This window comes from Eurytemora carolleeae, unplaced genomic scaffold (assembly GCF_000591075.1).
Source record: "Eurytemora carolleeae unplaced genomic scaffold, Eaff_2.0 scaffold666, whole genome shotgun sequence".
NCBI classification, from domain to species: Eukaryota; Metazoa; Arthropoda; class Copepoda; order Calanoida; family Temoridae; genus Eurytemora; species Eurytemora carolleeae.
The window spans coordinates 87,907-113,683 of record NW_019396603.1 but is presented as its reverse complement, the minus strand read 5'-3'; the positions used below and the strand labels follow the sequence as shown (position 1 = coordinate 113,683).

General features: G+C 32.5%; 1 protein-coding gene across 1 annotated transcript in view; it reads left to right on the top strand.

Moving 5' to 3' along the window:
• Positions 1-25,553, top strand: part of LOC111706164 (nephrin) — a 46,554-nt gene extending 21,001 nt beyond the window's left edge. The window contains exons 10-19 of the mRNA XM_023478956.1: positions 350-539; positions 6,079-6,182; positions 11,696-11,770; positions 14,234-14,325; positions 16,195-16,423; positions 17,055-17,296; positions 18,570-18,598; positions 23,155-23,276; positions 24,138-24,295; positions 25,161-25,553. Coding sequence (XP_023334724.1) covers positions 350-539; positions 6,079-6,182; positions 11,696-11,770; positions 14,234-14,325; positions 16,195-16,423; positions 17,055-17,296; positions 18,570-18,598; positions 23,155-23,276; positions 24,138-24,208 — 1,154 coding nt within the window. The 3' untranslated portion in view covers positions 24,209-24,295; positions 25,161-25,553. The remainder of the gene's footprint in view (positions 1-349; positions 540-6,078; positions 6,183-11,695; positions 11,771-14,233; positions 14,326-16,194; positions 16,424-17,054; positions 17,297-18,569; positions 18,599-23,154; positions 23,277-24,137; positions 24,296-25,160) is intronic.
• The last annotated feature ends 224 nt before the right edge of the window (positions 25,554-25,777 follow it).

Here is a 25,777-nt window from a genome sequence, read left to right as displayed (position 1 = left end):
ACAAAAATTAAATATTTAAAATTTCCACATCACAAAAGTTTATATCTAGTGTCTCTTCCAAAATTATTTTTATAAAATCAAATTCGTGAGTTTTCAAAAGAGCTTGTATGAGCATTTGTACATATCAAGAACTAGGATATGTATAACGCTATGTACTGTAACCCCGCAGTGACAGTACTGTACAACACTGTATTTAATTCACCTAAATTAAACATGCTACAATTACATAATTTTATCCGCCATTGTTCGTTTATTTACATTTTCTAGATGTACCAACATTGGTTGTACATGTGTACCGCTTATTATCTAATGAATATGTGCTGTACAGTGTACATGTACCTATATCTAGATGTACCTGTATGTAAGAGTGTACAACCAATGATCTACGGAGTATCTAAACGCGAGCTTGTGAATGTACTATGTGAGGTTGAAGCTAACCCTGCTGATGTAGAGTTCAGATGGACGTTTAATAATTCAGCTGAACTAATCAAGGTTCCGACCGGTAGACCAGAGAATAATTTCTCAACAAGCCTTCTCAGGTAATCAAAATATCTATAAATAGTTTTATCATATTTTATATTTATGCTGAAAATATGTTCTTTCCTGATTTTTCAAAATGATATAGTTATATCTCGGAAGACAGTTTAAACTATAAAGATATATAAAAAATTCCCCCTCTGCTGCCCACCAGGCCAATTTCCTAATGACGCCAAGAGTTAAAATGCTTGCATAATACACAAGGAGACTAGAGAACCTAATTAGCAGAATTGTTATGCTTCTCATGTAATCTTTGCTCCGTGATCCTACTTTTACTCAACAACTCACAACATTTTTTTACTTGGAAGGTTCAGGGTGCAATGCACATAGTTTTTTACAATTGTACAGTTTAAGGGTTACAGTTCAGTACAATTTACTCTTCAGATGTACAGTGAATTGGTTAGAATACAGTAGTATTTACTCTTCAGTTGTACAGTGTAAAGTTATAATACACTACAATTTACTCTTTTGTTGTACAGTGTAAAGTTACAATACCCTACAATTTACTCTTCAGTTGTACAGTGTAAATTTACAATACAGTTCAATTTACTCTTTAGTTGTACAGTGTAAAGTTACAATACCCTACAATTTACTCTTCAGTTGTACAGTGTAAATTTACAATAAAGTTCAATTTACTCTTTAGTTTAACAGTGTAAAGTTACAATACAGTACAATTTACTTTTTAGTTGTACAGTGTAAATTTACAATACAGTACAATTTTCTCTTTAGTTGTACAGTGTAAATTTACAATACCCTACAATTTACTCTTCAGTTGTACAGTGTAAATCTAAAATACAGAACAATTTACTCTTTGAAGTACAGTGTACTGTGTAGTCATAACTTGGTGTTATGAACTCTACAGTTGTACAGTGTACTGTACAGCTATAACTTAGTGTAATTTACTCTCCAGTTGTACAGTGTACTGTACAGCTAAAACTTAGTGTAATGTACTCTACAGTTGTACAGTGTACTGTACAGCTATAACTTAGTGTAATGTACTTTACAGTTGTACAGTGTACTGTACAGCTATAACTTAGTGTAATGTACTCTCCAGTTGTACAGTGTCCTGTCCAGTTATAACTTAGTGTAATGTACTCTCCAGTTGTACAGCGTACTGTTCATTTATAACTTAGTGGTACGTACGATCCAGTTGTACAGTGAACTGTACAGCTATAACTTAGTGCAATGTACCCTCCAGTTGTACAGTGAACTGTACAGTATAACTTAATGACATGTACTCTCCAGTTGTACAGTGTACTGTACAGTTATAACTTAGTGTAATATATTGTCAAGTTGTTTACTGTACTGTATAGTTAAAATTCAGTACAATAAACTTTCCAATTTTACAGTGTACAGTTACAATCCAGTTTAATATAATCTTAAGTTTGTTTCTGTACAATTTTACGATGTGCAGTATACTACAATGCATACTAATTCCAAATTACAAGTTTAACGTAAATCTATTTAATTATTCTTATGTTTACTGCTTGGTTCTCATCTACTGTATATTGTTCAGTCCCGCGTTTAAACATTATAATTCAAGGTTTTACGCTGACAACCTTATACAATTTTATTCTCATGTATGATCAGAGAACCCAGCTATTTTAAAGCCTTTAAAAATATATGCCATTTTGTTCCTTCAGTTACTGTGAAATCGTCTGAGTAAGTATAAGCCATGAACTTATGATAAGACTGGTAAGAATTCGGATAAGTTTATTTTGTGTTATGAACTTATGATAAGACTGGTTTGACCTAGGATAACTTTATCTTGTGTTATGAACTTATGGTAAGACTGGTTGGAATAAGGATAAGTTTATCTTATGTTTTGAACATATGATAAAACTGGTTGGAATAAGGATAAATTTATCTTGTGCTATGAACTTATGATAAGACTGGTTGGAATAAGGATAAGTTTATCTTGTGTTATGAACGATATGATAAGACTGGTTGGAATAAGGATAAGTTTATCTTGTGTTATGAACGATATGATAAGACTGGCTGGAATAAGGATAAGTTTATCTTATGTTATGATAAGACTGGTTGGAATAAGGATAAGTTTATCTTGTGTTATGAACTTATGATAAGACTGGTTGGAATAAGGATAAGTTTATCTTGTGTTCTGTATTGGTTTGTTAAAGTAAGGCTGGGATTAGCTAGCGGTAAACCAAGGTTTACTCATGAGCAAAGTTAGCTTATCTTATGATTGTGTTCTGAAATAAATAGCTATTGTTATTCAGGTTTATGGAAAAGGTTAGTTTGGGTTAAAAATGATAAATTAGATTTTGTTATGATAAAACCAGTTGAAGACAGAACAGGTTGATAGAATCAAGGTTGTAATGCAAGAAAAGTTAATTGCTGTCGTGTATACTCTGTGTAGATAGATGCTGCAGTGTTCATTTAGTATCCGAGGAGGTTAAAAGCATTAAATTTTAATAATTTTGATAATTCACATAATATTTGCCTATGACCGGAATATTTCATTGATTTTTTTATGTGATAGATGGATCCCATGTCAGGCTTCGACATCCGTCTTGTGTTTACATTACCGCCCAGAGACAGTACACTGCATAACAAAAGATGCATTCACTTCAGAAATAACTTTCCTTGCATTACATCCTTGGATAGAATAATGTTGGCTCAAGCAATGTGACGCATGAACGAGTTTAGATGACGAAGCTAGGACCGGTATTTGAAAATAGAAAAAAATTGTTTAGGTAATCATTTGAAGAGTTGCATACCTGATTCACGACGGTACTTTTTAAACTTTTCTCGAAGCAAAAAATATTGTGTCACCCTTTATTGTTAAAGGGGATCTTTGTAAAAGTATAACTTGCGAATTTATCCAGTAGAGACAATGAAGTAAATAGAGATAATTTATATCTTTTCAAATTGAGTAAATGAAAATCGGATAAGCAAGTATTTGACCTTCAAAAGTTGAAAATTTTATAAAAAATAATTGAATTTTAATATCTTTTTTTTCAAACCCCGCCCCCCCCCCTCTATAGATATTTATGTAAATATTGATGCTAAAAGAAATAAATATCTTTACAAGTTTACCGCCACCCAATCTTTTATATTGAAAAGTATTGTTTTGGAAAATATTCTGTTGTATAGTCCCAACCATTTACCTCCAAATACTTAAGAAAGGAAACTAGACAGTACAAAAAATGTGCACATGATAATACATTGCAGATCAAGGATTTAATGCAAGGAAAGTTATTTCAGAAGTGTACGCATCTTTTATACTGCAGTGTACTGTCACTGGGCGGTAATGTAAACACAAGACGGATGTGGAAGCTTGACATGGGATCCATCTTTCACAAAATAATTAATGAAATATTCTGGTCATAGGAAACTATTATATGAATTATCAAAATTATCAAAATTCAATGCTTTTAACCTCCTCGGGTACTATAAACGAACACTGAGGCATCTTTTCTTGTTTACAAATTCCGCCCAGAGAGAACTGGTTTTAATATGTACGCAGAGTATACACGACCGCAATTAACTTTCCTTGCATTACATTCTTGTTGCAGATGAAGAAAATTAAAGATGTTCAATTTTGAGAGATTTTTTTACCCGCATTTTTCAACAAATTTTAAATTTTCCCCCGATGCAAGTATACGATTCTATAAGATTTTTTTCAAACCACCCCAGCTTAATCAAAATTTTGCGGTTTTTAGAAAAATTTTACGAACTTAAACTGGACAAAATATCGGATAGGGTTGAAGAAAAATAATAAAGGATAATTATGATTCAATTATCTATAAAAATATAATTGCAGGTTCAAGGATTTCTTATTAAAAGATTGTAAAGGGGATGTTTTTACAGATAATAGTTTTTATTGTTCCGGAAACTTCTTTTGCAAAATTATTTTAGTAAAGATTTTTCAACAGCTTGCAATAAGGGGGTGGGTATTAGATCATAAACAAAATACTACATAAATAAAAAAAATTGAGAAAATTTGCATATTACGCATTGAAAAGTTTTTATCCAAAAAGTATAAAGGAATTGAGTCTTTGCCACAAAGTCAAATTTTCGAATGCCAATATCTTAGCAACCTGATGATGTAAACCTTTGATATTTCATACTTAGATTGTTTTGTCTAAAAACATGCATAGCTTAAGATATCTAAGGTTTACGACTTTGGGTTGGAAAGATATAGGGATTAGAAAATCAGAGATTGTGACAAAGACTCAATTCCTTTATGACTGTTTGAGTACTTTTAAAATGTCATCTGCATTTTAATTTCAAGTGCATGAACCTGCATAGGTACAAGTTAAACCTTTATCCGATACAAAATATAGTAGTTTATGTTTTATTTCAGTTGTTATTTGTTTGTTATACTTTGCATACAATACAATCACAGATAGATTTCCTTTATTTCTACAGTATGCTGTTACCACTTATTCTAGGTCATGATGAAATATATATTTTCTTAATCAAATATTATCAGAATTTCTCACATTATTAAACCCCTCCATCTGATTCAATACTATCCAGTTTAATCTTTGACATTATCCCTATCTCAATTGGGCTATTTTTTTATGAAGGTTACCCCCCCCCTTAAAATTTTGCTCTTGTATCTAGTATTCTATCTATACTCCTGATACCCCGTACTCTACCTTATACACTTGTATCCTGTGTCATAGATAGTCCTGTATCTTGTATCCTAGATAGTCCTGTATCCTGTATCCTACCTAGTCCTGTATCCTGTATCCTGTGTCCTGCTTAGTCCTGTATCCTGTATCCTACCTAGTTCTGTATCCTATATCCTACTTAGTCCTGTATCCTATGTCCTACCTAATCCTGTATCCTATATCCTACCTACTTATGTATCTTATATCCTACCTAGTCCTGTAACCTGTATCCTACATACTCCTGTATCCTGTATCATGTATCCTACATATTCTGTACCTACCTAGTCCTGTATCCTGTATACTACTTAGTTCTGTATTCTGTATCCTACATAATCCTGGATCCTGTATACTGCCTAGTCCTGTATTCTGTATCCTACCTATAGTCCTGTATTCTGTATCCTACCTATAGTCCTGTATCCTGTATACTACCTACAGTCCTGTATTTTGTATCCTACCTAGTCCTGTATTCTGTATCCAACCTAGTCCTGTATTCTGTATCCTACCTAGTCCTGTATTCTGTATCCTACCACCTAGTCCTGTATTCTGTATCCTACCTAGTCCTGTTTCCTTATCCTACCTAGCCTACCCAGATCTTTATCCTGTATACTACACACGTAGTCCTGTGTCCTGTATCCTGTATCCTGTATACTACTTAGTCCTGTATCCTGTATCCTACCTAGTCCTGTATTCTGTATCCTACTATTAATCCTGTATCCTGTATCCTGTACCCTACCTAGTCCTGTATTCTGTATCCTACCTAGGCCTGTATTCTGTATCCTACCACCTAGCTAGCCTGTATTCTATATCCTACCTAGTCCTGTATCCTGTATCCTACCTAGTCCTGTATTCTGTATCCTACTTAGTCCTGTATTCTATATCCTACATACACCCTGTATTGTAGTTATACTCCTGTGACTGCTATGGATTATGGTACCCTGATGTGTTCCTCCAGGAATCAAGTTGGTCACCAGAAGCTTCCTTGTGTTTATCATATTATCATGGCAGGTTAGTAGACACGGTTAATATAAAGAAATATATATTGACTATAGGAACCATCATATCTGATACGTCAAATCTGTGTACTATGCAGTGGGAGGAGATCAGAACAAAGAATCCAGCAGGGGGAAACATCAGTCATATGTCATGGTGTATGGTAGCCGGGGTGATTTGAAGAATATTTCTTGAATATATATTGTCACAACACAAGTTAAAGAAAATGACTGGCGTTTCTTAAAGCTTCGGTCCTACCCTTTCACAGTAGGGATCACTAAGTTTGTTTACATTGCTCACAGAGCCTGAATTTTAAGAGAGTATACTTGTACGAAACTCTTTAGTTTTCTTTTTGGAGTGTATGCATTTGCGTAGATTTTAATTTAAGAAATCAGAAAACAATACAAAAATGCAAAGAAACCATATTAAATGATATTTCCTGACAAAAATTATTTTTATCTAACAAAACTTGAAACCGGGTTTCCGATACTGGGTTTCATAGCGATTCTCGACGTTTCGGGCTGTACACAATTTGCGTACATTTGAGGCGGGTGTGTCTAGTGTAGTTCCTTGGTTAATACAGTTATTGTATAGGTTATACAAATTTTAATTCATGAAGACCTCGAGACCATAAAATGACATTTCATTTTCATCTTAATTTTGCCTTACTGTATTTTTCTTCCTACAGAAAGATTATGAACCTTGTTTATTTTATAAATCTGAGGATTGAGCCTGCACTCTCTACACTTTGTAAAGGATTTTAGTGTACATAACTCAATATCGGAGTCTAGTGAAATATTACAAAATGTAGTTGTTTCAATTTAAACAAAAGTAATTATCTTATACAGAGCGTCCCATATCATATTAGATTATATCCAATCTTTAACGCCAAAATACGCACAATACTAGAAAAATCTATTACTTTCTGCAAAAATAACATTCTATTAGCCTCAATAAATTTTTCAAAATGATTAATTCTTCTTAAATTTATCTGATTTGTCCCCCAAATCGTAATTTAGACCCACTGACGCGGTCTAATTTGATGTGGGACACCCTGTATTTTCTAAAATCTTTCCAACCCAGGGAAATTTTTTTCTATAAAATTATCCTCCCCTGTTTCTGCTTGAAAGATCATGGTTTCTGGGAGAAAAAAAAATTCCATCTTGCCATTTTATCCGGATTAAAAAATCTTTATTCCAGTAAAAGTCCCGAAAGTGTTCCATATAGTTGTATAATATAGTCATTGATCAAAAAGATTGACGGGTAGGAAAATTCATGCCGTAGCTTTAAAACATGAATTTTCAAAAAAAAGACATCATTATCAAAAGAACTGATTACTCGCTGCAAACTCTAGTTTTCTAATCCTAATATCTTGGAAGCCTTATTATGTCGTAAGCATTTAATATTTCAAGTTTTGACTTTTAGATCTAACAAAATTAAAAGTTTGAAATATTTAAAGTCTATGACATCAAGTTACAAAGAAAAAAGTATTACAATATTAAAGTTCGGGTAAAGTGATCAGTTCTAAACCACCCTGTAGGTAGATATTCTACATTTTCTATCCACCCTGTACGTAGATATTCTACATTCTATCCACCCTGTATGTAGATATTTTACATTTTCTATCCACCCTGTAGGTAGATATTCTACATTTTCTATCCACCCTGTATGTAGATATTCTACACTTTCTATCCACCCTGTAAGTAGATATATTCTACATTCTATTCAATCCTGTTCTACATTTTCTATCTACCTTGTAAGTAGATATTTTACATTTTCTATCCACCTTGTAGGTAGATATTCTACATTTTCTATCCACCTTGTAGGTAGATATTCTACATTTTCTATCCATCTTGTAGGTAGATATTCTACATTTTCTATCAAATATGCAGAAAGCAATACAGTGAGTTGATTGAGCTCTTGAATAGCTTAAAGGCTGAAGTCTCGTAGGTCTAAAGTCTCGTAGGGCTGAAGTCTCGAAGGTCTGTAGTGTCGAAGGTCTGAAGTCTCGTAGGTCTGAAGTCTCGTAGGGCTAAAGTCTCGAAGGGCTTGGAATTCGCAATAAAAGCACTTTAAATGGAAGCCTTGGTTTCAAGGGATTTGAAAACTTTATTTTCCTCTGGATTAAATGTTTCTCAGTTATCCAAATTATACCAGCTTTAATGTGCATTGTGCAGGTATATAGCAAATAAAAAAGGAATAATGTGGGATCAATAAAATTGTGGGAATGGGAAGACGACATCTAAGAAATTGTGTATTTTTTTGAAAAATGTTTTAAGAAAAGCTTGAAAATCAATTCATTATGTTGTACATTTCAAAATTGATATGTTTCAAACGTTGATTTGACTTTATAAAATCATAATAGTCGTCTCCATATTCCACAGTTTTATGGGTTCAACTGTACCTGTAGATATAAGGAGCTTTGCAAGGAGAATTACTCCAACGATATTGTAACTCCTGATTTGAATAATCGCTCTTCAGAAACTTGTATGGTTTTGCCTATGTAACTACAGAACTATTAAAACTTGGCGAGGGAGTTTAGAAAATAAATCCAACCTAAAACCGAATCTGCATGTTCATTTTTCGTTAATCTAGTTCGCAGTTTGTGTTTCTTTCTCTTTGTGACTAATATTGTTTGAAATTCGCGTATATGTTTATTTGCAATCAAAGAATATTAATTTTTTGCGAAGTAAAAGTCAGCTAAAAACGTAGCAAAAAATTTGCTTAGCTACCTCCATGGAATGTATTTTCTGGAAAAGTTCAAATATTTTATTAAATTGAACACCGAACACAGCATCACAGTGCAAGGAAAGGAATTGTTTTCTGACTCCAGGGTTAACTTTAATAAATGGATGTTTATCTTAGGGTTGGGTCAAATTAAATTTGTTTCAGAGAGTCATGTCCGATTCACAATAATGCCATCTTCTGAACAAAAACATGAATATCATTATATCATTTAGCTCAAGCGAAGGTTTACAGGTGCTAATGTGAATCGGCATACATCACTCTAAATAAAGGGTTAGTTGAAGTCCCAGTTTTCTGAATCAATTTATTTATGAATATTGATATATGTATTATGTATGAGTAAAGGGTTTATCAAAAATATTGTCAGGTTAAAAATTTATTGAATAGTTTTAAAAGATAATTTTTTTTTTAATTAAGAAAGAGTAATCTGGCCTTTTCTTCGGCATTTACGCTAACTGGCATTAAGTGAATTTTGATTTGTCAAATAGATAGGAACCAACGTAAAACTCTTCAAACCTTTTTGTTCCAACCTGAATTTAAATATAAATATTGTGAGAGAATTATAAACAAAAAGAAAAAAACCTGCTGACATCATCTTCTTTATTTCCTTTCATCTGCATGTTTCTGAACCTACACAAAGAGAAACCAAGATTGGTTAAAACCAAGGAGTGAAACCTCTCTCTTAAGTCAATATTCATAATACAGAAGTACAGGGTTCCCCACAAAGACGAATCATTAAGAGGACCCTTAGCAGACAGTTTTCCATTCAGACAAAATTTAACCAGAACAAAATTTTGTTTATAGTTTATACAGAAATTGAACAAATGAGAAACCTCTAATATAAAGAAATGTGAAACCTCGGATTTAAAGAAATAAGAAACCTCTAGTATAAAGAAATGAGAAACCTCTAATATAAAGAAATAAAAAACCTGTAATATAAAGAAATGAGAAACCTCTATATAAAGAAATGAGAAACCTCTAAAATAAATAAATAAGAAACCTCTAATATAAATAAATAAGAAACCTCTAATATAAAGATATGAGACACCTCCAATATAAAGAAATGAGACACCTCCAATATAAAGAAATGAGAAACTCCAATATGAAGAAATAATAAACATCTAATATAAAGAATTAAGAAACCTCCAATGTAAAGAAATGAGAAACCTCTAATATAAAAAATGAGAAACCTCTAATATGAATAAATAAGAAACCTCTAATATAAAGAAATGAGAAATCTCTAATATAAATAAATAAGAAACCTCTATATGAAGAAATGAAAAACCTCTTATATAAATAAATAAGAAACCTCCAATATAAAGAAATGAGACACCTCCAATATGAAGAAATGAGAAACTCCAATATGAAGAAAAAAGAAACCTCTAATATAAAGAATTAAGAAACCTCCAATGTAAAGAAATGAGAAACCTCTAATATAAAAAATGAGAAACCTCTAATATGAATAAATAAGAAACCTCTAATATAAAGAAATGAGAAACCTCTAATATAAAGAAATGAGAAACCTCTAATATAAAGAAATGAGAAACCTCTAATATAAAGAAATGAGAAACCAGATGAAACAATATGCTTATATAATTTTTAATAAATAAATATTAATATATATATCTAGAATCATATGAAACACAATGACATAACTAATCAGCTCTTACCAATATTTTTATTAACAAATAGTTTAGTTATTTCTAGCCTAGCAACGAGGCTTCGTGAAAAAATCGAAATTTTTAAAACACATTTTTTTTAATTCTTACTGATGGTACCTGGGGCCATGTAAGGTCTTCAAAAAGTTTGAGTCTGATCGGTTCAGCTGTTTTTGGCATTTATTTCATACAAACAAACAAACAAGCTAATTTTAGATATTTAGGTGTTTTCTAGGGGTTATTTCCTAGATAACTTTCTCCATACACTTGTAACCAGAAATCAGTGAAATGAAATGAAAGTCGTCTTTTTTCTTTTTCTTTATCAGAAAATGTTGACAGGGATCTAATAACTGATTCTTTCTTAAAAATTGTCCTTTCAGTAAACATTAAAATTAGTTGAAATCACTTTAAACAATAAAATATTACAAAGTAAATGATATTCCTATTAAAAAAAGAAAAGCGAAACTTTTTTCAGAAATAAATAAGCAATATTTTGACATAAGTTTCTCGACTTTTCAGTGTTCCTATCTATAATAGCTAAATTTCAAGACTGTAATTAGATCTTTTTAGTCCATGGACAATTAAACCATGAATTAAATATGTGATATCATAATATTCTAATTCAACTAAATATATCTGCGTAAAGAATTAAATTTTGTAAAATACTTTGTCTAAAAAAACTATTTTATTACTATTTTTGAAATAGTCCCAGCGCTCGGCAACCTAATGTCCCCCAGCGCCGCAGCGCTTGCCAACATTTTAACCTTTTTTAAACATTTTTCTGATTAATTGACTTTGATTTTTGAAAAGTAGATTTGTAAAATTCTACGATCATAAAATTAATTTTCTTCAAAAAGAAAATTTTCTCTTTCCTTTGAAGAAATTATTCATATCTGTATGAGAAAATTATTGATTATGATTATATTACAAACAATAACTTTTGTTCTAAATTAAATATAACAGAATTATATTTAATTTTGGCTCGGATCTGTTTGAATTAGTTTCAACTCTTTGAATTGGCTTAGAATGTTGGTTTCATGAAACCTTCTCCTCACTGGAACAAATTTAATATCCTCAACAAATAGTTTGAGTTCAAAACATGCATCAATATTATTAATTGTTTAGTTACTCCTGACCCAGTAGAGAACTGTACAGTTATAAATAAATCTTCTGAGAGTTTTCATCTCCAGTGTTTACCAGGTTAGTTTTCTTTTACAGTGTTTACTAGGCTAGTTTTCATCTCCAATATTTACCAGATTAGTTTTCTTTTACAGTGTTTACCAGGTTAGTTTTCCTTTACAGTGTTTACTAGGTTAGTTTTCATCTCCAATATTAACCAGGTTAGTTTTCTTTTACAGTGTTTACCAGGTTAGTTTTCCTTTACAGTGTTTACCAGGTTAGTTTTCATCTCCAATACTAAACAGGTTAGTTTTTATCTCAAATGTTTACTAGGTTTGTTTTCCTTTACAGTGTTTACCAGGTTACTTTACATCTCCAATGTTTACCAGATTAGTTTTCCTTTTCAGTGTTTACCAGGTTCTTATTCCTTAACAGTGTTTACCAGGTTAGTTTCCCTTTACAGTGTTTACCAGATCAGTTTTCATCTCTAATGTTTACCAGGTTAGTTTTCCTTTACAGTGTATACCAGGTTCTTATTCCTTAACAGTGTTTACCAGGTTAGTTTCCCTTTACAGTGTTTACCAGGTTAGTTTTCCTTTACAGGGTTTACCAGGTTAGTTTTCCTTTACAGGGTTTGCCAGGTTAGTTTTCCTTTTACCAATAAATAACGCCCCTACGATAGCAACGTACCCCCTCTCTTGAAATCTTGAATTAACCCTGAAGTAACAAGCAATAAAGTGTTCTCCCGTAAAGTTATAAAGTTATATCTTCTTACTTACACAGACAATTTCATCTTTTTAAATATTTACGAAATATGATGTCTGCTGTCAAGAAAATATAAATAAAAAATGTTTAAAGATAAAAATGATTGAACACTCTAAATTGGCATTTTTAAGCAATAGCACTAAACTATCCTCTAACTGAGTTCTAAAGTGAAAAAAAATTGTCAGTGATACAGAAATAGTTTTGTTGAGAGGAGATATTAATTAGTTTTCTAAAAAGGTCTGAAGCCAGACCTTTTGTTTAGTGAATCTCGGGATTAAGCATTCATCTTAAGCAGATCTATGAATTAATTTAGATCATCTTCCATATCCCGTGATGGTCATACCCTACAGGGATAACTATAATTGATCCTCAAATTAAAAAATGCCCAAATTGGATATCAAGCTTTTAAGATTATCAATATCCGATCTCTGATAACTGAAGTATTAAGACACTTGCCAATGTACTTTTTGATTTTGCAATAAAATTAAATGCGCATTACACTTTGCACTACACTTTATATATTATACTTTTCACTTTATATTTTACATTTTACTTTTTTCATTTTACGCTTTAGACTTTACAAAAGTAACTATACACAGTAATCTACTCTTATCAAAGCTGAAAACTTTAGAATGGGATATCCTTAATCCCGATCTGTTAATTAATCTGGAGATTAAAAACAAGAGAAGAACAAGCAATATTTAATCTGGAGATTAATAAAAAGAGGAGATTAAGCAATGCTTTCGATATCCACCATTCAAAAGTTTTCAGCTCTGGAGATTAAAAACAAGATGAGAACAAGAAATATTTGATCTTGAGATTAAGAAAAAGAGGAGATCAAGCGTTATTTTTAAGGACTTTTTTTCTGATTACGTTTCGTTCAACTCCTGATTTTGGATCAAGTGGTATTATTCCCTTGCAATCCTTGCAACCTAGTTAAATGATAAACTTTATAGATTATGCTGTGCATTTTAAAGAAGGTTTATAGAACTACCTTCTCTTATGATATTAATAAATGTGTTTGGTGAAGAAAATAGTAAAATAAAAAAGGATACTTTTCCGGCCAGTCAGGGTAATAATATTCCTTTATATCCCGGTAAAGTAGTTGTAAACAAATATAATTGAAAGAACTTCTTTCATCTTTAATACAATATGATCTTTATTTTAGATTAACCAGATATCATGATTAAAATTTTAGCTTTTTCAAAATATAGATTTCAAATAGCAGCCAGTGGTGCAACTAGGGGGGGGGGAACCGAGTTTNTCCAACCGTAGGGTTAAAGATGGAGGGGGGGAAAGGGGGCATGATTCCCCTTGGTAGCTATGATCTCAGCGATCCAAAAAATCCTTGAATTGCTGATCGTAAAAGATCAACAAAACTCGCCCACTGTTACATTATGACGAAAAAATATGGCGACTTGAAAACTAAACATTTTAAAGCTAAACTTGTTCTTACAGTAGAGGGCGCTGAGCGATCTGAAAGCCTACTTTATAATATACTCGCTTGGGAACCTAACGCTGCACAGGGTACTAAAGTTACTCCCACAGTTTACCCGCAATTTAACGATTTTACCTGGAAACTAAAACTATTAAAGCTGACCCACTCAACTTAGAGTCTCAAAACCAAGCTAATACCATTCCCGTGGGTCTCCCAAATTCCCCTATCAAAATTTGAGGCAAATCGGCCCAGGGGTTTTTGAGTTATGATCTGATAAACAAACAGACAAACAGAGATTACAAATTTATATATTGATATATATAGATATATGTATTTTTTAGGATTTGACGGTGGTATGAACCAAACCTTCCATATAACTGTGAAGGAACGTGAGAACGGGATTGTTATGTACGATGATTCAAATCTTCTCAAGGTTTAGCATTCATAATCTTTATTATAAATACTTATTTTTAGTCTGTGAAACCTTTACTCTCTTTTCAGATCCAATTAATCCTTTATTTCTTAGTTCTATTTTTAATCCTTAAAATTTATTTTTCATTCAATCTTAATTCCAAAATATTTATTTAGAACCCTTAAATCCAAAAAAAATCGTTTTTTTCCATAATCACAAAATGGTATTCTTATTCGATCTCACAATTCAATTTTAGCAAGAATTATTTGAAATTTTTTTATTCTGAAAATTGTATTGTAAATTCCAAATACCTCTAACAAAACCAAATACTCACACTCAGGTATATACTGCCTTCAAATATTTTTGTTAGCAATTTATCCTTATTCATCTAATTTATCCTTATTCATCTAATCCTCCAATTTATCCTTACTTATCTAATCCTCCAATTTATCCTTATTAATCTAATCCTCCAATTTATCCTTATTCATCTAATCCTCCAATTTATCCTTATTTATCTAATCCTCCAATTTATCCTTATTTATCTAATCCTCCAATTTATCCTTATTTATCTAATCCTCCAATTTATTCTTATTTATCTAATCCTCCAATTTATCCTTATTTATCTAATCCTCCAATTTATCCTTATTCATCTAATCCTCCAACTCATCTTATTTATTTTTTTCTTCTTTATTCTTCAGAATAGACACCAGGAATTATAGATTACTATTTTTCCACTAAAATAATTTGTTGTAGATGTATTGAGCGGGAGCCTTATTGGTTATTGCCTAGTATTGATTAATTGATTGTAGAAAATATAGAAAAACCAACCAGACACTAGATGCTTCTAAATGTTTAATCTTAGATACATATTTTCGATAACAGTTGGGTAAACTAACAGTTGGGTTAATTAACATTTATGTAAACTAACCTATGGGTAAACTAACTTTTGGGTTAACCAACAGTTGGGTAAACTGAGAGTTGGGTAAAATAACAGTTTGGTAAACTAACAGTTGGGTGAACTAACAGTTAGTTAAACTTACAGATGGGTAAACTAATAGTTGGATAAACTAACATTTGGGTAAACTAACAGTTGGGTAAACTAACTGTTGGGTGAACTAACAGTTAGTTAAACTTACAGATGGGTAAACTAACAGTTGGATAAACTAACAATTGGGTAAACTAACAGTTGGATAAACTAACAATTGGGTGAACTAACAATTGGGTAAACTAACAGCTGAGTAAACTAACATTTGGGCAAACTAACATTTGAGTAAACTAACAGTTGGGTAAACTAACAGCTGGGTAAACTAACAGCTGGGTAAACTAACAGCTGGGTAAATTTACAGTTGGGTGAGCCAACAGCTGGATAAACTAACAGCTGGGTAAATGAACATTTGGGTAAACTAACAGTTGGGTAAACTAACTGTTGGGTGAACTAACAGTTATTTAAACTTACAGATGGGTAAACTAACAGTTGGATAAACTAACAATTGGGTAAACTAACAGTTGGATAAATAACAATTGGGTGAACTAACAATTGGGTAAACTAAAAGCTGAGTAAACTAACATTTGGGCAAACTAACATTTGAGTAAACTAACAGTTGGGTAAACTTACAGCTGGGTAAACTAACAGCTGGATAAATGAACAGTTGGGTAAACCAACAGCTGGGTAAACTAGCAGTTCACAGTAAACTAAAATTTGGGTAAACAAACAGTTGAAAAGTTAATATTTAAGCTACTGATTAAACCATTTGCTTTAAAACAACATCAAATACAGATAGGATTGCGTTAATTGTGTTCTTCTATTTCACAGTTTTATAGGTCTCCTTCTATTATATTTTACTATCCTCCCCTACTCTATGGTATTTTGATTAATGAAATCTGATCTAGCCTGACGTAAATATCCAACACCTGAAACCTGGAGGAAACTATCTTGTATCTGTGACCAGCTATAACAAGAAGGGAACCAGTCAACCCAACCATATAGATATTGAAACTATGCAACCTCCAGAGTCTCAGCAGGTGGAGGTGTTCCCAGTTGAGGAGGAGAAGGACGTATCCTGGCAGGTCGGAGCTGGAGTTATAGCTGGGATATTTCTCTGTATCATGGTTGCTACAGGTAATTATCAATATTTCACCTGATGATGAGAAATAAATAAGATCTTGGGGTTTTATAGGGGGTAAAGAATATAGATAGGTTTACAGGGGGTAAAGAATATAGATGGGTTTACTGGGGGTAAAGAATATAGATAGGTTTACAGGGGGTAAAGAATATAGATAGGTTTACAGGGGGTAAAGAATATAGATAGGTTTACAGGGGGTAAAGAATATAGATAGGTTTACAGGGGGTAAAGAATATGATAGGTTTACAGGGGGTAAAGAATATAGATGGGTTTACAGCGGGTAAAGAATATAGATGGGTTTACAGGGGGTAAAGAATATAGATAGGTTTACAGGGGGTAAAGAATATAGATGGGTTTACAGGGGATATAGAAAATAGATGGGTTTACAGGGGGTAAAGAATATAGATAGGTTTTGTAAATATGTCGAATTGTTAATTGACACCTTCATGCGTCACCTGCATCGCCTATACACTAGATCAGCTGGAGTAATATTAGGATAGTTTTAATAGAAATATGAATAAAATATCTTTACATTTTCCACTTATTTAAGAATTTACTTGAATTCTGCGGAAAGAATATAAATATATTATTTTTTTCAAGTTTAAACTTTACCCACGTTCTTTTCAGTTCTGATACTCTCAGTTCAGAGACATTGCCGAAAACCAAGCCAGGGAGATACTCGGCTTATCCTGGATACTGCAGAGACACATCTAGCATCTAGTTCCACCTGCTCCAACATTATCATCTGCTCCAGTCCGTCTCATCCTAACCTACACAGGACGGACTGTACCCTGATTAGAGAAAGGTTTTGTAACTCCAGGGATCCTGGGGAACTTGGATTGAGTCCGAGCAGAAGTTTAATCTCTGAGGAGAATGCATCAGGACAGACAATTCAAAGGAAAACAGTGCAATCTTAGTCTTTCATCGTCAGTTATATCATTCAGTTCGAATCCTCAATATAATAAGTTCATTTCTCAATATAATCAGTTCATTTCTCAATATAATCAGTTCATTCCTCAATATAATCAGTTCATTTCTCAATATTTTTCAATTCTATCTCTAGACAAGGGTTAAATTCTGGTTCTATTTCTAAGCAAGGGTTTGCTTTCTGGTTCTATCTCTAGGCAAAGGTTTTAATTCTGGTTCTATCTCTTGGCAAGGGTTTGTATTCTGGTTCTATCTCTAAGCAAGGGTCTGTATTCTGGTTTTATCTCTAAGCAAGGGTTTAAATGCTGTTTCTATTTCTAGGCAAGGGTTTAAATTCTGTTTTTATTTATAGGCAAGGGTTTAAATTCTGGTTCTATTTCTAGACAAGGGCTTAAATTCTGGTTCTATCTCTAGGCAAGGTTTAAATTCTGGTTCTAGCTCTAGGCAAGGGTTAAATTCTGGTTTTATCTCTAGGCAAGGGTTAAATTCTGGTTCTATTTCTAAGCAAGGGTTTGCTTTCTGGTTCTATCGCTAGGCAAAGGTTTTAATTCTGGTTCTATCTCTTGGCAAGGGTTTGTACTCTGGTTCTATCTATAAGCAAGGGTTTAAATTCTGTTTCTATTTCTAGGCACGGGTTTAAATTCTGTTTCTATTTATAGGCAAGGGTTTAAATTCTGGTTCTATTTCTAGGCAAGAGTTTAAATTTTGGTTCTATTTCTAGGCAAGGTTTAAATTCTGGTTCTATTTCTAGACAAGGGTTTAAATTCTTGTTCTACCTCTAGGCAAGGGTTTCAATTCTGGTTCTATCTCTAGGCAAGGGTTTCAATTTTGGTTCTATCTCTCTGCAAGGGTTTAAATTCTAGATCTATTTCTAGACAAGGGTTTAAATTCTGGTTCTAGCTCTAGGCAAGGGTTTCAATTCTGGTTCTAGCTCTAGGCAAGGGTTTGTATTCTGGTTCTATCCCTAAGCAAGGGTTTAAATTTTGTTTCTATTTCTAGGCAAGGGTTTAAATTCTGGTTCTATCTCTAGGCAAGAATTTGTATTCTGGTTCTATCTCTAGGCAAGGGTTTAAATTCTGCTTCTATCTCTAGACAAGGGTTAAATTCTAGTTCTATCTGTATTTAGAATTCAGTTTGAAATCTTGATGACTTCTCAGCTCTATGTAGAGATTGAATGAACTTGGATTGAGTCCGAGCAGAAGTTTAATCTCTGAGGAGAATGCATCAGGACAGACAATTCAAAGGAAAACAGTGCAATCTTAGTCTTTCATAGTCAGTTATATCATTCACTTCATTCCTCAATATAATCAGTTCATTTCTCAATATAATCAGTTAATCCCTAATATAATCAGTTCATTCCTTAATATAATCAGTTCATTTCTCAATATGATAAGTTCATTTCTCAATATAATCAGTTCATTTCTCAATATAATCAGTTCATTCTTCAATATAGTCAGTTCATTCCTCTTTATAAGCAAGTTTACTATTCAATATAATCAGTTCATTCTTCAATATAATCAGCTCATTTCTCAATATAATCAGTTCATTCCTCAATATATTCAGTTCATTCTTCAATATAATCAGTTTATTCTTCAATATTATCAGTTCATTCTTCAATATAGTCAGTTCATTCCTCTTTAAATGCAAGGTCATTCTTCAATATAATCAGCTCATTTCTCAAAATAATCAGTTCATTCCTCAATATGATCAGTTCATTTCTCAATATAATCAGTTCATTCCTCAATATAATTAGTTCATTCCTCAATATAATCAGTTCATTCTTCAATATAATCAGTTCATTCTACAATATAATCAGTTCATTCCTCAATGTAATCAGTTCATTCCTCAATCAGTTCATCCTTCAATATAATCAGTTCATTCCTCAATATAATCAGTTCATTCCTCAATATCATCAGTTCAAATTCTTCAATATTTTTCAATTCTATCTCTTGGCAAGGATTTTAATTCTGGTTCTATCTCTAGGCAGGGGTTTAAATTCTGGTTTTACCTCTAGGCAAGAGTTTTTATTTTGGTTCTATCTCTAGGCAAGGGTTTAAATTCTGGTTATATCTCTAGGCAAGGGTTTGCTTTCTGGTTCTATCTCTAGGCAATGGTTTTAATTCTGGTTCTATCTCTAGGCAAAAGGTTAAATTCTGGTTCTATCTCTATGCAAGGCTTTAAATTCTGGTTCTATTTCTAAGCAAGGGTTAAATTTTGGCTCTATCTCTATGCAAGGGTTTAAATTCTGGTTCTATTTCTAGACAAGGGTTTAAATTCTGGTTCTACCTCTAGGCAAGGGTTTCAATTCTGGTTCTATCTCTAGGCAAGGGTGTGTATTCTGGTTCTATCTCTAAGCAAGGGTTTAAATACTGTTTTAATTCTAGGCAAGGGTTTAAATTCATTTGTTCCATCTCTAGGCAAGGGTTAAATTCTGGTTCTATCTCTAGGCAAGGGTTTAAATTCTGGTTCTATTTCTAGGCAAGGGTTAAATTCTGGTTCTTTCTCTAGGCAAGGGTTTAAATTCTGGTTCTATCTCTAGGCAAGGGTTAAATTCTGGTTCTATCTCTAGGCAAAGGTTTTAGTTCTGGTTCTATCTCTAAGAAAGGGTTTAAATTCTGTTTCTATCTCTATGCAAGGGTTTAAATTCTGTTTCTATTTCTAGGCAAGGGTTAAATACTGGTTCTATCTCTAGGCAAGGGTTAAATTCTGGTTCTATCTCTATGCAAGGGTTTGTATTCTGGTTCTATTTCTAGGCAAGGGTTTAAGTTCTGGTTCTATCTCTAGACAAGGGTTAAATTCTAGTTCTATCTGTATTTAGAATTCAGTTTGAAATCTTGATGACTTCTCAGCTCTATGTAGAGATTGAACTAAGGATTGATTAGGTTATAAATTAAGTTTAGAATATCTTAGATTAGAAAACAGTGTATTCATGGTTCAATATTATATATGTTCTCTCTAGGAGAATGTATACTGCAACAATTCCCAGGTTTAGGTTGAAACCAACCCTCAGGGGAAACCCAGAGAGTCAGTGGTAATCTCTTACTCGGGCTATATAATTTATAACTAGATTTTAGAAACAATTTCTTTTATATGGGACTAGGGGGGGGGGTGCAAATTCGTCATTGCACCCCTCTTTCAGAAGAAAGGGGGGTGCACCTGCACCCTTGCACCCACCCCTGGCTACGGGCCTGTAGACTAGGGTACTCATGCCTTGGGTTCCCTAAAAAATTCAGCAAATTTGTTCCGGCCGTTTGGCCAGTTATAGCTGACATATATGAGTGAAGAGCTCTATTATATAGATGAAAAAATGGAGATTTGTAGAATCACCAATGCATGAGACAAATTCCTGAAGGACTATTTCCTGCAGGACAATGTCCGGGAACCACGAAAACGGTTAAACTATTTTATGAAGTTCACAGAGATAAGTGACACCTTTTGAATACACAAAGCTAATCGGTTTCAAAGAGTTAAGCTTCTTTTGAACTTAATTTCTCATCTCTGCATTAATAAAATCTCCTAGCTTCTAATCATGCTCACTCCCTAGCTCTCAATTATCCTAATTATTTATGATCTTGTATGTTAAAGGGAGTGTTCGCGAAAAATGAAAGGGGGTATAGGCTTAATGCGATAAAAAAGCGCTTTTGATCGCTACTAATCTTACTTCTAGCTGTTGAGTCTATAAGGAGAAAATTGTTAAAAAGGACTAATACCGAAGAACCTAGTGTCTATACAAATTCAGAAAGATGCAACATACGACTTAGACCGTAAAAAAATCTATTTAATTTCAAATAAATCATTCAGATATTACAACCTACAGTCATCAATTATCTTTCGCCACATTTGTATATAGTTGATTTTTCATAGTATGTTTTGATTTTATTTTTTAAAATAATATTTAGCTTACAACTTGTTTTCGAACATTCCTAGAAAATATTAAAATGTCGTCTTCATTACCAAAAATCTTCGAAACAGGAATAAATGTTTTTATAAGTAACTCTCAGATCATAACAATTAAAACATATTATGAAAAATCAACTATATATACAAATGTGGCGAAAGATAATCGATGACTATAGGTTGAATATCTGAATGCTTTGTTTGAAACTAAATAGATTTTTTACGGTCTAAATCGTATGTTGCATCTTTCTGAATTTGTATGGACACTTCGTTCTTCGGTATTTGTCGTTTTTAACAATTTTCTCCTTATAGACGCAACAGATTCCCTTATAATCCACTGAAATACTTGAAATTATATCGACAAATCCTTATATTCCACTGAAATACTTGAAATTATATCGACAGCCCCTTATAATCCACTGAAATACTTGAAATTACATCGACAGCTCCTTATATTCCACTGAAATACTTGAAATTACATCGACAGACCCTAATAAGCCACTGAAATACCTAAAATTGCATCGACAGCCCCTTATAATCCACTGAAATACTTGAAATTACATCGACAGCTCCTTATAATCCACTGAAATACTTGAAGAAATGATACTAAGGAAGATTTAACATTTTTATGTTTGAAAGAATTAATGTTTAATTTGGTTCAACCGTTTTAGAGTTTATAGTTTCTTAGACAAATATAAAACTAAATAAACAAGAATACAACGAATTATTTTTTTTTTTAAAGTGGATTTCTTGAGAAAAAAATTTATTTTAAAGTTCAAAAGAAAAGAAAAAAGATGTTTTAAAAAATCTACATGTTGTAATGATTTTGTCAGTATTTTCTGCAAAAAGTCCATAAATATTAACTTTTTCTAATTTTTCTCTTGAAATGAATTAAGCTGTGATGCTGAGAGCAGAATGGGATTTTTATAGCCAATTATGTTCGCACAGTTTTTGGTAAAAAGTTATATCAAGATGGGATATAAATTTCAAAATTTCTTCTTTCTTCTTCCACATCGTCTTCCCTCATTTTTATGTAGAAAGGGGAGGAGTTGGGGGTAAACTAATAAAAGAATAGAATTGCTAACTTTTTTTTCTTTCTTTTCTTAAATTTTGAAAAATCATGGTTCATCAAAATTTGTTGTCAAACATCTGCCCATGCAAATAAACCTTTATTAGACCAAGGTATGAATTAAAGTAGAGAGAAGCATCAACATTAAATAGAATTGGGTTACATAGCGAAGGTTCACTCACTTTTAAACAAGGACTATATGAAACAATGTGATTCTTTTCTTAAAGATGCGTTGAACCACTGCTAAACAGTTGATATGATACATTACACACCTTAATAGAAATTTTAGCAAGGTTTTTTACTTTGCAAACCTTTACTTTATTAAAGAATTTTGTAATTTTCAGATTTCAAGAAAGAATCATTCTTGACACATGAATTAAAAAAACATAATTTGAAACCTTTCACACTATGGCATTTAAGCATTCTCTAGCTTGTAAGTAACAGTTCTAAATATTCTGGTATACCCCATCAGCACTTCTAAACAATCTGGTATACATTTTAAAAGTTCTATATAATCTGGTATCCCCTGGAAGCAGTTCTAAATATTCTGGTATGCCCTGTCAGCAGTTTTAAATATTCTGGTATAATCTCTCAGCAGTTTTAAATATTCTGGTATAATCTGTCAGCAGTTCCAAATATACTGGTTTACACTGTCAGCAGTTCTAAAAACTCTGGTATAATCTGTCAGCAGTTATAATATTCTGGTATAATCTGTCAACAGTTCTTAATATTCTGGTATACTCTGTCAGCAGTCTAAATGGTGCACATACGAAACATATCATCACCAAACATATCCCGACGAAACATATTGAATATTGAATATTGCAATGTAAGGTGTAGGAAGGGTATCTTGAAGAGGAATCAGGATTGTGATAGTTCTAGACAAGATCAAGCTACATGTATTAGACAAGATCAAGCAACTACAAATATAATGGAAGATCCTCTTTACACTGTTGGTAAGTAAATACTTCATAACTACAGTTGTACAGTGTACAGTTGTACAGTTGTACAGTTGTACAGTTGTACAGTTGTACAGTTTTACAGTTGTACAGTTGTACATTCGTACAGTTGTACAGTTGTACAGTTTCATATATTTTATTTTTCAGCTTTTTTAATTGTTCTACAATTTCTGAACTGGTTTTCAAATTTAGAAATATTTTGAAAATATTATTGATATAAATAGAATAGAGTTTTCTTATTCTCAGATATATAATGTGTTTCAACTGTTCTGCCATATTTGTTCTTAAAAAGGGAAACCAATTAAAGTTTGTTAGAGTGTTAGTGTATGGAGTAAACAAGCTCAAGTTAAACCTGTCTTTAGTTTAGTTTCTCATCAGAGGAAGTGTTCACAGATTTGGAAAAAGATTATTTTTGGAACTTTTTGTCTGTACAATTTAGATCGTCGCTCAAAGAAAAAAAAACATATTTAAATTTGGAATAATCTCGATTAAAAAATACCTAACCTTGGACCATCTCGTTCCGGTTCAACTTTTGGAACAATATATCCAAGATTTCAACCCTTAAAACCCTTAATTTTTTTTTTGACAATTTAAGCCATAAGAGGTTCTTTGATTACATCAAAAAACATTTTCGACACGTTTTTATGTTAACGTACTGCTGATGAAACTATGATATATTGAAGTAAATAAATCTATATGAGAGCGCTAATGTATTGGACAGTATGGTGCTGCAAGGATTTAAAAGCTGAGCTGAGTAAGTCTAGGAATAAAAGACCGGAATGGTTTACAATAAATCTTAAAACTTGTTCTAAGCTTCCTTTTCAAGGAAAAAAATATATTTAAAATAAACTAATCTAGAGAGCTTGAGTTTGCAGCCTAGAGCTGGATCTAGAAACACCAGAACACCAGAGATTAGAACTTATATTTAAACTAATCTAGAGAGCTTGAGTTTGCAGCCTAGAGCTGGATCTAGAAACACCAGAACACCAGAGATTGGAACTATTCAGTGTTTACCGGTAAATATACATTATATGTGCTTGGGCAGTCCAGTACCCAGCGTTGCCTGTGTACTTGCATTTTCAAAATTTTTTATTTATTTTCAAAATTATTTTTAGTGTACTTTCATCTTTCTTTGAAACTACAAAAGAAATATGCAAAATTCTGATGCATTATGAAAAAGTTTTTTTTCGTATTTAAATTTGATTAAATTTTTTAATGCAATCATCGTATTTCAAAAAGAACTTGGATTCTTTGTGACTTTTTTACATGATATTCTTCATGCAAAGTTTAAGGTTCAAAAATAACTTCCACTAAATTTTAATAAAGTTTAAACAAGAAGATATTATTATTTAAATCGATCAAAATATAACTTTGAGGATAAAAGTCAAAAGTTAAAGACAGCCTTGAAATGTTTAACATAAAGCATGCTAAACATCTATCACACAGGTCTGCCGCTTTAGTAATTGTAAATTGGCGGTATAGTCCAAACTAGGACCGCAAAGGTTGGCCCAGCTCGGATATTCAAATGTACACCGGTTGTGTGTGCTATATAGGAACTATGACAAAATGTGCGTAATATTTCTAAATATTATTATATTTGTACTATGAAGTCAGGTTTATGTCAAATCTTTGCTGAGATCTGATTATGGAGGATATTGCTGACTTTCAAGGGATTTTACTTTTGTTCTGAGATATATATTCGATCTGAAAATATACAAATATAAATAAATAAATATAGAATCCGATTCCTCGGATTTCAGAACATTTATATTTACCGTTTACTACACCAAGGGAATAAATAATCCAAAATATTGAAAATCTGCGGATTTCTTAAATTTCAAAGTTCAAATGTTCTTCCAGATTTAATTTTTTATTTTGTAGGTGAGATGTGAAAAGGATGGACTGCTCACAATGCGTCGGAAAACAAGTGGACATTTTCAATCCCCTGAACATGTTGAAAGTTGTATTGAGTGCTCGGATGATGAGAATACGAGCTCAATTGTATCTTCTTATCCACGTGAAATATCCTCAAACCTAAACACAGATATATCAACATGCTCTCACTCCTTGAAGAGAAAGAAACAAGAGAGTATGGTCTAGGAGAAGAGTCTGGTCTATGAGAAGGGTATGGTCTAGGAGAAGAGTCTGGTCTATGAGAAGAGTTTGGTCGATGAGAAGAGTTTGGTCTAGGAGAAGAGTATGGTCTAGAAGAAGAGTATGGTCTAGGAGAAGAGTTTGGTTTAGGAGAAAAGTATGGTCTAGGAGAAGAGTTTTAGTATGGTCTAGGAGAAGGGTATGAACTAGGAGTAAAGTATGGTCTAGGAGAAGAGTATGGTCTAGGAGAAGAGTATGGTCTAGGAGTAGAGTATGGTCTAGGAGAAAAGTATGGTCTAGGAGAAGAGTATGGTCTAGGAGAAGAGTATATTCTAGGAGTAGAGTATGGTCTAGGAGTAGAGTATGGTCTAGGAGAAGAATATGGTCTAGGAGAAGAGTATGGT